The 15,737-nt window shown below is 41.4% G+C and overlaps 1 protein-coding gene across 1 annotated transcript in view; it reads right to left on the reverse strand.

The window, feature by feature from the left end:
* Nucleotides 1-286: 286 nt before the first annotated feature.
* dcaf5 (ddb1 and cul4 associated factor 5) overlaps nt 287-15,737 on the reverse strand; it is a 96,215-nt gene continuing 80,764 nt past the window's right edge. The window contains exons 8-9 of the mRNA XM_067991306.1: nt 6,709-6,836; nt 287-2,846 (exon numbers count right to left, since the gene is read on the reverse strand). Of these exons, the coding sequence (XP_067847407.1) occupies nt 945-2,846; nt 6,709-6,836 (2,030 nt within the window). The 3' untranslated portion in view covers nt 287-944. The remainder of the gene's footprint in view (nt 2,847-6,708; nt 6,837-15,737) is intronic.

Here is a 15,737-nt window from a genome sequence, read left to right on the forward strand (position 1 = left end):
AAGGGTTAATCATTTCCATTCTTTCCTCCCTTCAAATAAAAACACACCAAAATACAAATCCCTCATGGGGACTGTGGTTCAAATTAACTTTCAAGGATCGACCTGTGCCAGTAAAACACCACTTTGCCTTCTCAGCTGGAGAACAGTGTGGAGCCAGGAATGCAGGAAGACACAAAAGGGATTGCGAATGGCAATGATTATTTCTCTTGTCAGTTAAGGAAAGTGACAGCTGGCCATGTACCCACTGTGCAGAAGTGTTGTGCTTCAAATAATTCTCATTAAGAAATTAAACGTAAAACACAAAATTTTATTCCTGACCATTTTGTTTAAGTCTAACTCTCTTCATCAACAAATCACTGTGTTCCACGTACACAACCAACATGTTAAACATTTTTCCTTAAGAATCCAACCGTTTACCCCTCGCATGAATAAAAGGCTACCATACAAAGGTGGCAATTTAAAATAAGACAAAAAAAACCTCAAGAACTATAAAGTGTTAGATTTCAAAAAGTCTTCATCTGTTCTATTATTGTTATTCCATGGGCGTGAATATTTGAAATTCAATGTCTGTGCCTATGTATAAATTTACTTATCTTTCCAAGTTGATATTAGGGGAAGCTTTGTAATAATTTGACCTATTTGAGACCGAATATACCCTTGCTTGGCATAATGAATACTTAAACAGAAGAATTACAAATCCTCCGAGACAAATTGGATATTTGAATCCAAAGTTAGAATCACTCCAAATAATTTGTATTTTATATACCATTATCATACACATTCTACAAATTTCTGTATTAGCATTTCTTCAAGAAATTGACTTATTTACATAATTGTTAACAAAAACTCTCACTGTTTTACAGACCAGTGTCTTGTGGAGTTCTAGTTAAATGCTTTCATCAGTGACATAATGAGGCACTGCTTTGGGACAAGTGCAAATCATATCATGTCTTCTGTTTCTTCTCAGCTGGCGTGTAGTCAGGATCCAACTCTTTTCGCAACCTTTTTAACCCTCCAGAAGGCTGGCCAGTCTCAGCTGGTGACAGGATCCCTTGGGGACAATCAAAAATGTTTTGTTTGGCTGCAATGCCATTCTTAGTACATTCTGAATGCTCATTTATCCCAGACTGGGAACAATCTTCCTTGTGGTACAATGAGGCTACCTGCACATAGTTACCCGCTTCAGACTTGGAAGCTACTGCTGAATCCCCCTGCTCTGGGCAAGTCTGTTCACAGTTGCCTGTGTATTGCTTATCAAAAAGCCCATTGTTGTGATTGTTGCAAGAAGCCTCTGAACACCTTTCTTCAACATCACAAGTCCTGGTTTTGGATTTATCAATGTGGTCTCTGTAACAATCGTCAGAATTACTTTTTGCTCCAGCTAAATGGGTTTCTGCAAAAGGGAGTGCTGGAGATGGTGAAGATTTGATAAATTCCTGACCAGGTTCTTCTCTGGCTGTCTGCTGTACATTTTGGGTATTCACACATTCCAACATTTCTGTGTGACCACACAGTTCTTGTGCCTGGCTACCAAATGCTTGACACTGGTTAGTTAGGTTACTGTTGTTTCCTACACAGACTGATTTGCCATTAACCTTTTTGGCCTCATAACAAACCTCAGTACAGCTACTGGGGACATCTTCGACAGCATGTTCCTGCTCTCCAGACGTCATTTCCTTCATAGGCGTTGCAGTACTGCATTCATGACTGAGTAAGACTGAATGCTTGTTCTTTGCCTGTATTTGTGTATAACCTGCTGAGCTGGTACTTTCACCATTGTGTTCATCTAAACATCTTTCCTCTCTACGTCTATGATGAGATACTGCTGTACCTTTTCTTGCAGTGTCAATTTCTTGGGCTAAAGTACTTAATGAGCTGCCTCTCTCACTTGTGTCCGGCATCTCCGCCAGTGATAAAAACGTCATGGAGCATCCTTTTGATTTCAATTGTGACTTGAAGGTATTTTGGATCTTGCTGTAGGCCTTATAAACCTTTTTGACCTCAGATTCACTGTCTGAGCAAGGAGACACTATTCCTCTACTCTCAAACTCAGTACTGCTTCTTTCTGGTGAAGATGAAGCTGATGAAGAACGGTCACCGCCTTGTACTTGAGAATAGTTGCCATTATCCTCAGCAGCACATTGTTTTGCTTTTTTGAGTTGTGAAGTACTCCTTTTTTCCCTACGGAGTTTTTGCTTGGCTCTTGAAGCATTTCTTTGGCGTGTAGATGCACGCCGCCTACCATTGCTACTGGAACTACTGGAATCGTTCGCCTCTGGGCTCGGAGATCGAGGCCTCGCCACAGGATCTGTATCAGAGTCTGTATTTACTTGTTGATAGTTGTTTTCTGAGGAATCAGAGTCATTAGAAAGAGTTAGAAGTCGCTCGTCTTGATAGCGTCTGAGTGCAGACAACCTCTGCTGACGAGACCGTAGGTCTTCCCTGGTTGAAGTATTTGACAGCTTCTGTCGGTCCAGAGTGTATGTTGCCTCATCTGAATCATCACCTTGTTGGGGCGACAGTGGTAAGGAAGCAGAAGATTCAGAATCACTGTATCCTGATCGTTCACTAGCCCCTGCATGTAGCTGAAGAATTGTACTCTCACTCAGGTCACTGTCCGAGTCAGAACTCCAACCCTCAATCTCACGCCGTACAAGAGAATCGAAGAAAGCCATCATTCTCGGATCTTCCTGAACTGACTGGTTAGCATAATCGTGAGACAGACCACTCCCGCTGTTTAAGACCAGGCTGATGTACTCTTCGTGAGTATAAAGATTGCGGGTGTCATCTTCCACCTCTCCTTCTAGGTCTCCAGCACAATCTGGTTGAAGGTATGGACTCCACACCTGTATTAAGAAAGCACAAAAACATTTAGTGTTTACAGTTACATAAATTTTTCTGAAAAAGATTTTTTTTGAACCAGATTGAAGTACTCAAACATAAATCAGTCATAGCTATTTTCAGATTTTGTAATGTAATGCTCTGAAGTTAAAATCTATAGCTCTCATGTAGCCTTATCAAAACAAATATGAATCACTAACCCTTACGGAATTTGTGACTAAAAGGTGGGTGAATTTTAAGCTAAACTTTTAAACTGCCTTTGCATTTATACTGCAATAGTCCAGGTCATCGTCAGTGAACAATGTATATGAACCTGTCTTGTGATAAAATATATCTGATTAAAAGCAAACTGAAGACCTTTTCTATTAGTGCTCAGTTTTGTCATAATCTTGCTGGAGCATTTCAACAGCATCTACACCATCACCAACTTGCATTTATATAGCAATTTTTAACATAAAGAACGCCCCAAAGTCCCTTGAAAATCAAAAGAAATAAGGGAACAATGTTGAGCCTTGGAGGGAGAGGAAAGGAGGGTTGATTGAATGCTTGGTCCAAAACATGGGTTTGGAGAAGATTTTTTAAAAGGTGGTGAGAGAAGTGGAAGGAGATCCACTGAGTAGAGCAGAGGCAGCTGAAGACTTCCACCAATGGTGGGGTGAAGGGGTGCCCAAAAGGCCAGAGTCAGAGGATCAAAGATCATAAGAGGGATACAAGGCTGAAGGAAGTTACCGTGATATGTTGGAAACTGTAAAGACATTTGAAGATGAGGACAATGATTTTTTAATTAATGCAATGACAGGGGACTAATGGAGGTCTGAGAGGATGGGGAGATGGACAAGTGGAACTTAGTGGGGGAAAGGATACAGGCGTCTGAGTTTTGTACAGGTTAGACTTGATGGGGGAGATGAATAGAATAATCGAATCAACCAAGAGGCCAAAAATTATAGCTTTGGTCTTCTGATATTCAGGTGGAGGAAGTTGTGACTCCTCCATGACTTTAATGACAGCCAGGCAATATGACAGCATGGGGGTGGCCATGGGGATGAGAAAAGGTGATGAGTACAGTTGGGTATCATCAGCATACAAGTGAAAGCTGACCCCACTCCTGTAGATGTCACCAAGATGAAGAAGAGGAGGAGGCCAAGGATATGTCTGGGAGGGGATTCGGAAGACATCGTGGTGGGAACACGAAGAGACATCATTGCTGGACTGGCTGCTTTCCGATAGGTAGGAGAAGAAACACTCACGGGCAGTCATTCAGAGCTGGACAATAGAGGAAGATGCCGTGATTGTAAACTGTGGGGAGCCAGACGTTAACATGTTAATAAATACTATTTATCTTTTTGTTTTCCAGCTGCGGAAGGAAATCAAGCATATAATTAAAACAAACAGTAATGGGCTTTTGAGACAGGCACCTGTAAAGAGAGTAGTCATCCATATTCAAAACAGGTGTCTTATTCCCAAATATGAAGCCTGCGTTGCTGCCGAGATAGCAGGGAAGTGTAAGTTTCACAAGTTCTTTAGATTCTCAAAAGGTTATTATAGTACAATTTCTTTGTAGCAGATTTTATTGATACTTTGATTTTTTTTAAGTCACGTAGACAGTAGTGTATAATTTTTCTGGTTACATAAAGATTACATGCTGCTGGGTTACAATGTGTAACCACTGGACTCAAAAAATACAGACTATATTCTTTGAAAATGTTATCTAACAAAACAAAAGATTTTCTGAGTAGTGGGATATAGAATCTAAAAATATAATATTGGTTTGTCTGTAACTTTATCACAAACATTATTGGGGAAAAAAAGCACTGTGCAGTTTTGTTTTCATCAAAGTGAATGAAGCATCATGCCAATTGAGACACTCAATATCTGCAGCAAGCAATCCCAGGTCCGATATAACACAACTTGTTGCAGAGTGAAGCTCTGGCCCAACAATATATTTGCCCCAAACTCAAAAGAGCACCGTGGTTCTACAGTTACAACAAAGAACATGAAGCAGTCAGGTCTTTCCTTTGCAAAGTAAGGCAACTATCAATCACCTGCTGGACATAGAAATGCATCTCTCTAGTCCATCTATTGGCAACATTTGGCATTGCATGGATAAAAAGGATCCAGTGAGAAAGAACTTGCATTTATTTAGTGTCCTTCATGTCCTCCCAACATTCTAAAGTGCTTTACTTTTCAAGTGCAGTCACTGTTGTTCTGTAGGCAATTATTCTGTATTTTAAAAATGTAATTAAATATGCACCAAGTGATGGCTATTCAGAACCATGTTATAAAATCTATCATGTGTACTGTGCTACAAAATATATCACATGTACCCAGCTATATTTGTGGACCCTTTGAGCAAGATTGACAATTTAATGTCCACGTTGAACTGTCAGCCAACACCCACCAGGAACTGACTCATTTCACATAGGACATCTCTGGCCAGCCTCGCATTAGTCTGGGCTGGATTCAAACCCAGTTCTCAAAGGGCAAACGGCAGTTTTCTGAACCACTGTGCCACTCAATCTCACAAACACCAGAGGCAGTCAAGCCTTTAAAGTTCATGAGGAATCTATGACTAAAGACACCGTGACCTTGGAAAGAAAGTTGAATTTAAGTGCATTCCATGAGTCACAGACCACACCTGCAGTAGAACGTTCATATAATGTCAACATTAACTCGATAAATGCAGTGCTGTCTCACCTGCTAATGTGGTAAACCCATTATTTTCTATGTCATTGTGTAATCAATCTTTTATTACTATAATAATCAGCTAGTGTAGCTTGGAAAGGTTTTGTTCTTTGGGTTGGTTCAGTACCCATAAACACTAAATATAAATCAATTCCTTTGAAGAGCACAAACCTTTGACTATGGATGTAAAAATAAAATAGAAATTTATTTTAAAAAAAGTATATCTCACCATCTCAGCCCCTTTGAGAAATTAAATACAATGAATGATTAAATGCTTAGTCAATGACTGTCCCTCCATCATAAAGTCAGAAGTGGAGTTGATCGCTGACGATTGCAGTGTTCAGTTCCATTTGCAACCCCTCAGATAATGAAGCAGTCCGAGCCCGCGTGCAGCAAGACCTGGACAACATCCAGGCTTGGGCTGATAAGTGGCAAGTAACATTCGCACCAGACAAGTGCCAGAAAGTGATCATCTCCAACAAGAGAGAGTCTAACCACCTCCTCTTGACATTCAACGGCATTACCATCGCCAAATCCCCCACCATCAACATCCCGGGGGTCACCATTGACCAGAAACTGAACTGGACCAGCCACATAAATACTGTGGCTACAAGAGCAAGTCAGAGGTTGGGTATTCTGCGGCGAGTGACTGACCTCCTGACTCCCCAAAGCCTTTCCACCATCTACAAGGCACAAGTCAGAAGTGTGAAGGAATACTCTCCACTTGCCTGGATGAGTGCAGCTCCAACAACACTCAAGAAACTCGATACCATCCAGGACAAAGCAGCCCGCCACTACCTTAATCATTCACTCCCTCCACCACCTCCACATAACTGAAGATCCTCACCCCTGGAGCCATTCTAGTAAAGACTGTTGCTGAATAAACTCCCCATAATGTACATACTGATAAATCTGGAACCCGGAACGGTTTTGTCTATTGAGATGTGTAAAATAAAACAAGTATATTTACCTTAATCTGGGCAATTGCCAGTACTAACAAAGTTTATTTCCCCCAAAGATGCCAGCTTTAGGGATTTTCCATTTTTTGTTTTAAAAAAATGGTAATTTTATTATATCATCGTCAAGTGATATAGTCTCAGTGCAAAGGGCTCAGTGTACACAGATGGCTAAGCGGTGAAGTCTAAATGCTGCCAGTGTCAAACTCCTGCTGGTGGTACAACATACCTTGATAATCTTTTCTACTCCTGATGAACAGATCATGTATGAATGAGGGTTGAAGCGCACTTGATTTACGATGGAGCGATGACCCTTCAGTACCATGAATGCACCATTCACAATCCTGGCGGGGCCTCCTGCAAAAAGTTTACACCAGAAGTATAACTACACACCATTTTGTTTTTAAATACATTCAAAAATAACACTTTTTATTATTTTTTAACCAATACACATTTGAGTCCAGTACACATTCGACCACATATTTTATGATAAGTAAGGCAAGGTCATTCGGTCCACCAATCTCATGTTTATATATTTTGTCAATTACTGAAGCGCACTACTGCATTCAACAACTCAACTTTGAAAGGAAATTAGGTTTATCCAACTGTTCGAAGCTTTGCTCAGTTACCTGAAAGCATTTTCCAAATCCAGAATTAAGGCTTCATTTTTCTTCTTCTTCACCAATTTCCCAATAATGTTTATTCATTCTTTCCTCCCCAAAAAGTGCTGTGTCAACTTTCTTGCTGTGCTTCAAGCAAGTGCTAAAAAAGTTACATGCCTGAATAAATAATAAATAAGGGACTATATGATACATTTGGGGTGGATGTTCCCACCCAAGTGGACTTTGGGTGGCTGGCTGGAGGAATGCAGGCTGGCAGCCTGGTTGTCCTGGTGGGGAGGCCCGGTCCATTTTGAGGGCCGAGCATTAGGAAGGCAGGGATGCGGCTGAGGTGTGAGCGTCTCGGGGGTCTGGACCCAACTTAGGTAGGTCCGTGGGTGGGCAACTGGAGCAGCAGCAGCTCAGGCTGCATTTGTGAAGTCTGGAGGTGTACTCCTGCTTCCCCCGGCTCCACAAAAATAAAGTCTAACCTATCTTTAGGCTCCACAGCGCACGCTCAACCCAGTTCACCCAAAAATGGCATCAGAGTTCTATTGATGTTATAGGACCCAGATTTAAATATTGCAATCAGCTAGATACACTCTTCAGGCAACAGCTTGGGCCACCTACTCGGAAGACACCAGCGATAACAGCACAGCAAGTTCCATTTTTAGGTCGCTACCGCCCCATTCCCAATGGGAGAGAGGCCTGAAAATTCAGCCCACTGGATTCACATCCTGTTTTAAAATTTCTAAAACTGCATTTTGAAGTCACTTCAAACGTATGGGATGACAACCTCCACTAGTTTCCATATAAAATGAGTTTGGACAGTTTGAACGCAGCTGCCAGTGGGCACAAATTCACAACTTAAATCTACCAGTTTGCTACAAACGAGCAATCTCATCCGCAAAGGCCAAAAAAGATGGTTTGGGCGGGGAAATCACAGGAAGCTAGAATAGCATTTTCAAATCAGCTTCCTTTATTCATTATTTAAAGAAGACATTATTTCTAGTTCACCTACCCTCCCCTTCTCCCCTGCAACCAAGACATCTGCTCCTGCTGTTCTCCAACCAATCACAACAAAATACTCTCCCTCAGACTTCTCTATCCATCCCTCTGGCGAGGGAAGCACATTCCTTGAGCAGTATGACCAAGGCTCTAAATTCAGACATGTGGAAGGGGAGGGGAAAACTAAACCTAGATCCCTCCATTCTGTGGTGCTATTCATTCAGTGAACCACCATTTTAATTTAATTTTGTATGTCAAATTACTCCATTGGGAATTAATATAGTTTGTGAGAAGAATTCTGAATATTGGTAGCAGAACTTTTTTTTGGGGGGGGGGGGGGGAAAGGAGGAGTTAAGTTGCATTAAATTTTGCAATGAAGCTATCAAGGTATGGTAAATAGCACTGGTCATCGCAACATTTCCTTCATCGATCCTGCTAGCAATATGGACTTCCTGTCTGTTTAGCAAAGTGAGGGTGACAATAAAATGTAGTCAATTAAACAGTACGCAACGTATTTTGGTATAAACAAAGAATCTCAGAGGGAGTGCCCACTGCTTTAATTGTGCTCTCAATTTTCTGAACTTTAGACTTAAAAACAAAAAGAAAAAGAAAGCAAAAATGAGTATCATCTGCAAATTGCACTATCTATATCTTTAAAGATATGAAATTGTTCATATTGTAACCGTGTGGTGAAGGTTCTCCCACAGTGCTGTTAGGAAGGGAGTTCCAGGATTTTGACCCAGCGACAATGAAGGAACGGCGATATATTTCCAAGTCGGGATGGTGTGTGACTTGGAGGGGAACGTGCAGGTGGTGTTGTTCCCATGTGCCTGCTGCCCTTGTCCTTCTAGGTGGTCGAGGTCGCGGGTTTGGGAGGTGCTGTCGTAGAAGCCTTGGCGAGTTGCTGCAGTGCATCCTGTGGATGGTACACACTGCAGCTACTGTGCGCCGGTGGTAGAGAGAGTGAATGTTTAGGGTGGTGGATGGGGTGCCAATCAAGCGGGCTGCATTGTCCTGGATGGTGTCGAGCTTCTTGAGTGTTGTTGGAGCTGCAAGTGGAGAGTATTCCATCAAACTCCTGACTTGTGTCTTGTAGATGGTGGAAAGGCTTTGGGGAGTCAGGAGGTGAGTCACTCGCTGCAGAACACCCAGCCTCTGACCTGCTCTTGTAGCCACAGTATTTATATGGCTGGTCCAGTTAAGATTCTGGTCAATGGTGACCCCGAGGATGTTGATGGTGGGGGATTCGGCGATGGTAATGCCGTTGAATGTCAAGGGGAGGTGGTTAGAGTCTCTCTTGTTGGAGATGGTCATTGCCTGGCACTTGTCTGTCGCGAATGTTACTTGCCACTTATCAGCCCAAGCCTGGATGTTGTCCAGGTCTTGCTGCATGCGGGCTCGGACTGCTTCATTATTTGAGGGGTTGCGAATGGAACTGAACACTGTGCAATCATCAGTGAACATCCCCATTTCTGACCTTATGATGGAGGGAAGGTCATTGATGAAGCAGCTGAAGATGGTTGGGCCTAGGACACTGCCCTGAGGAACTCATGAGCACAGAAGTAGAATTATAGAGGAATGGGACAGCTTAGATAGAAACAGACCGTTTCCAATTGGTTGAGGGGTCTAGAATGAGGGCACATAGATGTAAGATTAAATCTAAGAAGTTTAGGACAGAGAAAGATTTTCTTCCCCCCACAGAGTATTGTGCAGCTGTAGAACTCACTGCCAGAGTTCGTGATAGAAGCAGCAAACATGTCAACATTTAAGAATAAGTAAGACAGCTAGTAGAAGGAATCGGGGATAAAGGAATGTGGAAACACGGTGGGGACATGGGATTAGAATTATTGCTCGTGTGGAGGTTAAACAACACAGACTAGTTGAACCCAAAAGCCTGTGACAGTATTGTCATTTCTTTGTAACTTAATTGAGGCACAAGAGAACGTAAGAAATAGGAGCAAGAGTAGGCAATACGGCACCTCGAGCCTGCTGAGGCATTAAATAAGATCATGGCTGATCTTCTACCTCAACTCCACTTTTCCGCCTGATCCCCATATCCCTTGATTCCCTTAGTGTCCAAAAATCTATTGATCTCTGTCTTAAATATACTCAACGACTGAGCATCCACAGCCCGCTGGGGTAGAGAATTCCAAAGATTCACAACCCTCTGTGTGAAGAAATTTCTCATCTCGGTCCTAAATGGCCACTCCTTTATCGTGAGACTATGACCACTAGTCCTAGACTCTCCAGCCAGGGAAACAGCCTCACAGCATCTACCCTATCAAGCCCTCTCAGGATTTTATACGTTTCAATGAGATCACCACTCATCCTTCTGGGACAACCCTCTCATCCCAGGAATCAATCTAGTGAACCTTTGTTGCACCCCCTCTAAGGCAAGTATAGCCCTCCTTAGGTAAGGAGACCAAAACTGTACACAGTACTCCAGGTGTGGTCTCACCAAAGCCCTATTTAATTGCAGCAAGACCTCCTTACTCTTATACTCCAACCCCCTTTCAATAAAGGCTAACCTCCCATTTGCCTTCCTAATTGCTTGCTGTACCTGCATGTTCACTTTCTGTGAATCATGTACAAGGACACCCAAATACTTCTGAACTCCAACATTTCTTGGTCTCTCACCTTTTAAAAAATATTGTGTTTTTCTATTCTTCCTACCAAAGTGGATAATTTCACATTTCCCCTCATTATACTCCATCTGCCACCTTCTCACCCACTCACTTAATCTGTCCATATCCCTTTGTGTCATCAGCAAACTTGGATACATTACACTTGGTCCCCTCATCTAAGTCGTTGATATATTTTGTAAACAGCTGAGGCCCAAGCACTGATCTTTGCGGCACCCCACTAGTTACAACCTGCCAACCTGAAAATGACCCGTTTATTCCTACTCTGCTTTGTGTCCGTTAACCAATCCTCTATTCATGCTAATATATTACCCCAATCCCATGAGCCCTAATCTTGTGTAACAACCGCTTGTGTGGCACCACAGCAAGTGCCTTTTTGAAAATTCAAATATACAATTTACCCTGCTAGTTACACCCTCAAAAAACTCTTAATAGATTTGTCAAACGATTTCCCTTTCACAAAACTGTGTTGACTCTGTCTAATCATATTATGATTTTCTAAGTGCCCTGAAACTACGTTCTTAATAATAGATTCGAGCATTTTCCCTGGTGCTGATGTCAGGCTAACTGGCCTATAGTTCTCTGTTTTCGCTCTTCCCCCCTTTCTTGAATAGCGGGGTTACATTTGCTACCTTCCAATCCACAGGGACCGTTCTAGAATCTAGGGAATTCTGGAAGATCAAAACCAAGGCAGACATTATTTCTGCAGCCACCTCTTTTAAAACTCTAGGATGTCGGCCATCAGATCATGGGGATTTGTAAGCTTTTAGTCCCATTAATTTGTCCAATACTTTTTCTTTACTAATCTTAATTACTTTAAGTTCCTCATTCTCATTAGACTCTTGGTTCCCCATTATTGCTTTTGGTGCCTTCTACTTTGAAGACAGATACAAAATATTTGTTTAACGTCTCTGCCATTTCTTTATTCCCCATTATAATTTCTCCTGTCTCTGCCTCTAAGGGACCCACATTTATTTTCTCTAATCTCTTCCCTTTTACATACCTGTAGAAACTCTTACAATCTGTTTCTATATTTCTTCCTAGTTTACTCTCATTCAATTTTCTCCCTCTTCATCAATTTCTTGGTCATCCTTTGCTGCTTTCTAAAACCCTCCCATTCCTCAGGCTTACTACTCTTTTTGGCAACATTGTAAGCCTCTTCTTTTCATCTAATACTATTCTTAACTTCTCTAGTTAGCCACAGTTGGATCACTTTTCCCATGGAGTTTTTATTCTTCAAGGGAATGTATATTCGTTGAGAATTATGAATATATTTTTTAAATGTTCGTCATTGCTTATCTACTGTCATATCTATTAAACTAATTTCCCAATCTACCTTAGCCAACTTGCCCCTCATACCTACATAATTGGCCTTGCTTAAATTTAAGACCCTAGTTTCAGACTTAACTACATCACTCTCAAACTCAATATGAAATTCTATCATATCACTCTTCCCCCAGGGATCCTTAACTATAAGATTTCTAATTAACCCTGTCTCATTACACAATATTAGACCTAATGTAGCTTGTTCCCTAGTTGGTTCCTCGACATATTGTTCTAGAAAACAGTCTCTAATGCATTCCATAAACTCGTCCTCCATACAACTTTTGCCAATTTAGTTTGCCCAGTCTATATGAAGATTAAAGTCGCCCACAATTATTGCATTAGCTCTGTTACATGCTCCTCTAATTTCCTGATTTATAATGTGTGCAACACTATAACTGTTAGGGGGCCTATAAACTACGCCCAATAGTGTTTCCTGCCTCAAGTTATTTCTTAGCTCCACCCATACTGATTCTACATCCTGATTTTCTGAGCTAAGATCCTTTCTCACTACTGCCTTTATCTAAAGCTTTATTATCAGGGCTACCCACCCCACACCCCCCATCCCCCTCCTTTTCCATTTTGCCTATTTTTCTAAAAGTCAAGTACCCTGGAATATTTAGTTCCCAACCTTGGTCGCCCTGCAACCACATCTCAGGAATGGCTACTAGATCAAACATTTTATCTTTATTTGTGCCATTAATTCGTCTATCTTGTTACGAATGCTTCGTGCATTCAGATATAGTGCCTTTAATTTTAACTTTTTTTCCCCCTGATGTGACCTTTGTTAAACTCTCGATCCCTTCCTGACACACTCTGCTTGTTTTTACCCAAATCACTACTCTGCTCTACAGCCTTGACTTTTCTCTTTAGACTTATAAATTTAACCTTACCTGAACCCTCCGTCCTTCTTAATAGTTTAAAAGCCTTGATTTTTGATTCGCCAGGACACTGGTCCCAGCTCGGTTTAAGTGGAACCCATCCCAATGGAACAGCTCCCTCTTTCCTCTGTACTGGTGCCAGTGCCCCATGAATTGAAACCTCTGCTTCCCACACCACACTTTCAGCCATGCGTTTAACCATCTAATCTGTTTGTCCCTATGCCAATTTGCACGTGGCTCAGGTAGTAATCCAGAGATTATTACCTCTGAGGGTCTGCTTTTTAATTTGGACCCTAGCTCCTCAAACTCCCTCATCAAAACTTCATTCCTAATTCTACCTACGTTGTGGGTTTCTACGTGGAGCACAACTGGATCCTCCCCCTCCTGCTTCAAGTTCTTCTCCAGCCGCAAGATGTCCTTAACCCTGCCACCAGGCAGGCAACATAGCCTTCGGGACTCCCGGTCCCCCTGACTATGCTATCCCCTAACACTACCACATTCCTTTTTGCTCCTTGAATGGTCTCCTGTACCACAGTGCTGTGTTCAATTTACCCATCCTCCCTGCAGTCTTTGTTCGCATCGACACAGGTAGCAAGTACCTCGTACCTGTTGGACAAGGGCAAAGGCTGAGGCTCCTCCACCACTGCATCTGGGGTCCCTGACTCACAGTCACATCCTCCTATCCCTGACCACTAACCAAACCTAAACCACTACTTAGCCTATGGGGTGTGACTGGCTCCTGGGTCAGTGTCCAGGTAACTCTTCCCCACCCACCCCCCCCCCTCCACCCTCCCTGATGCATCGCAATGTCTGCGCCTTGGACTCCAGTTCAACAAATCTGAGCCGAAGTTCCTTGAGAGGAGTGCCATGGACCTGTACCCCAGCAAAAACCTCATGAGAAGAAGGGAGGAGAGCAAGAGTCATATTTGTGAATCTAACTCTTCAGAAAAAATTGCCGTTCTATTGTTCTGCACAACGTTCCTCTGACAAGAGTTCAGTTGGGAAGGTGACCTACTCTCAACGCTCTACAAATATGGTTTTCCTTCCCTTTATTGACCAGCCAGAGCAGGACTTGTGCTTTGAAGAAGTATAGATGCAAACCCATGTCCCATTACTCAGTGGCACAATATATTGGTACACCATCATGGCATGTCACAAAACTGACCACGGGTTAAATAAAGTAACAAGAAATGAATCATAAACAAGAAATGAATCATAAAAATGTACATAAAAGGTTAAAACTCCACTCCAAAAAAATTGGGGAACAGAAAGTTGTGTAAAAACAGGTTACCATGGCTGATTAAACACAGTACTACATAAACCAACACTTAGCATCTGTACTGTTTGAATTCCAGCTCAATGACCACCTTATATTTAGGTTCATAGAAAATCAACTACGTACATTGTTGAGGAGACAATTCTCGCTACGTGTAAGCCTCATTCACTGAGCAACTTTCTATAAATCTTCTTTAAGCTTGCAAAATGAAATAATCTCAGATGTTGACATTGCTGCCAACAGCAGTTGCATTTCTGCAATGATGGAAAATAGAAACAACCAAGCAGCATAATTTTTCACATATCTAGTCAGTCTCCCATGGCATTGCACACAAAGAGTCAAAACCAAGTATCGTCTTTAGGTGAAGTGGGGTTAGTTGGCAGGCAATAATTGGACTAGGGTCTACAGACATAATTCAGTCCCCATATTATCCATACATTAGGTCCTTATTTTTATATTTCCATTATAAATTTGTGTCCACAATTACAATAGAAACTGCCTATGGAAACATGTCTCACTGTAAATACATGGTGATGCTGCAGTGTCTCCATTGGCAGGAAAGTGTAATTACAGCATGACAAGTTTACATAAATAGGTCTAATGTACATGTGGACATTGAAAATTGTAAATGGAAAGAGTTGCCAGCAAATGCATGCAGACATAAGTTTATTAATTTATTATAGATGCATATCATTTTATATTATTCAAAGGCTAGTTAGAAAAAGACTACAAGCAGTGGCAAGGCACCAGCACAGAAGTAACATAATATGAGGCAAGGCTAATACAGGCTGCTCTCAAGAACATTTTGGGATGCTAGGCTTGAGCAAAAATATCTGATTTGCCATCTTCCTTACCAGTTGGTACCCAACTTCATAGTGATAATGCACCTTTAAATAACAAATTTCAAAAACCTAATGTTCAAAACACCACTAAATAAAAATCAATATAGTGGGTTTCTGCAACACTGACATTTCAAATGCCATGGCCTTGATCTCGTCAAATACTCTTGTAAAACATTAGAGGTTTCTCCTTCTATACAGCTGACATAAACATGATTAGAAAACCAAAAGTTTACATCATAAACTGCTTTAGGATAGCAAGAACCAACTAGAGCCCTAACAGCAGACGCTCACTGGCAGCAGTTAAATTCAAAGTTATAATCAGCAAGCAAAACATGTTGCCAAAACAGATACTCTGAAGTTCGGAAAATATCTAGACAGCAATCTTATCATTTAAATTGTGATAAATTAAAGTCAGTTTTAAATCTTTCAAGGTGCTAAATATATATATTATTTGACTGCTGGTTCAGATCAAAAATAACTTCTACAATATGTGTTTTTGAAATTGTCGCTTGCCAGTATTATAACAATTTTAAAATGATCTTCTCTGTCTGTTTTCTGGGAAATCCATCTGTATTTTTATGTATGGAAGATAGGAAATACATAAACCTATCAAGTATGCAAAGAAAAAGAAAGATGTTGCATTTATATCGTTCCTGTCACGATCTCAGAACATCCCAAAGCTCTTTA

This window comes from Heptranchias perlo, chromosome 10 (assembly GCF_035084215.1).
Source record: "Heptranchias perlo isolate sHepPer1 chromosome 10, sHepPer1.hap1, whole genome shotgun sequence".
Classification (NCBI taxonomy): domain Eukaryota; kingdom Metazoa; phylum Chordata; class Chondrichthyes; order Hexanchiformes; family Hexanchidae; genus Heptranchias; species Heptranchias perlo.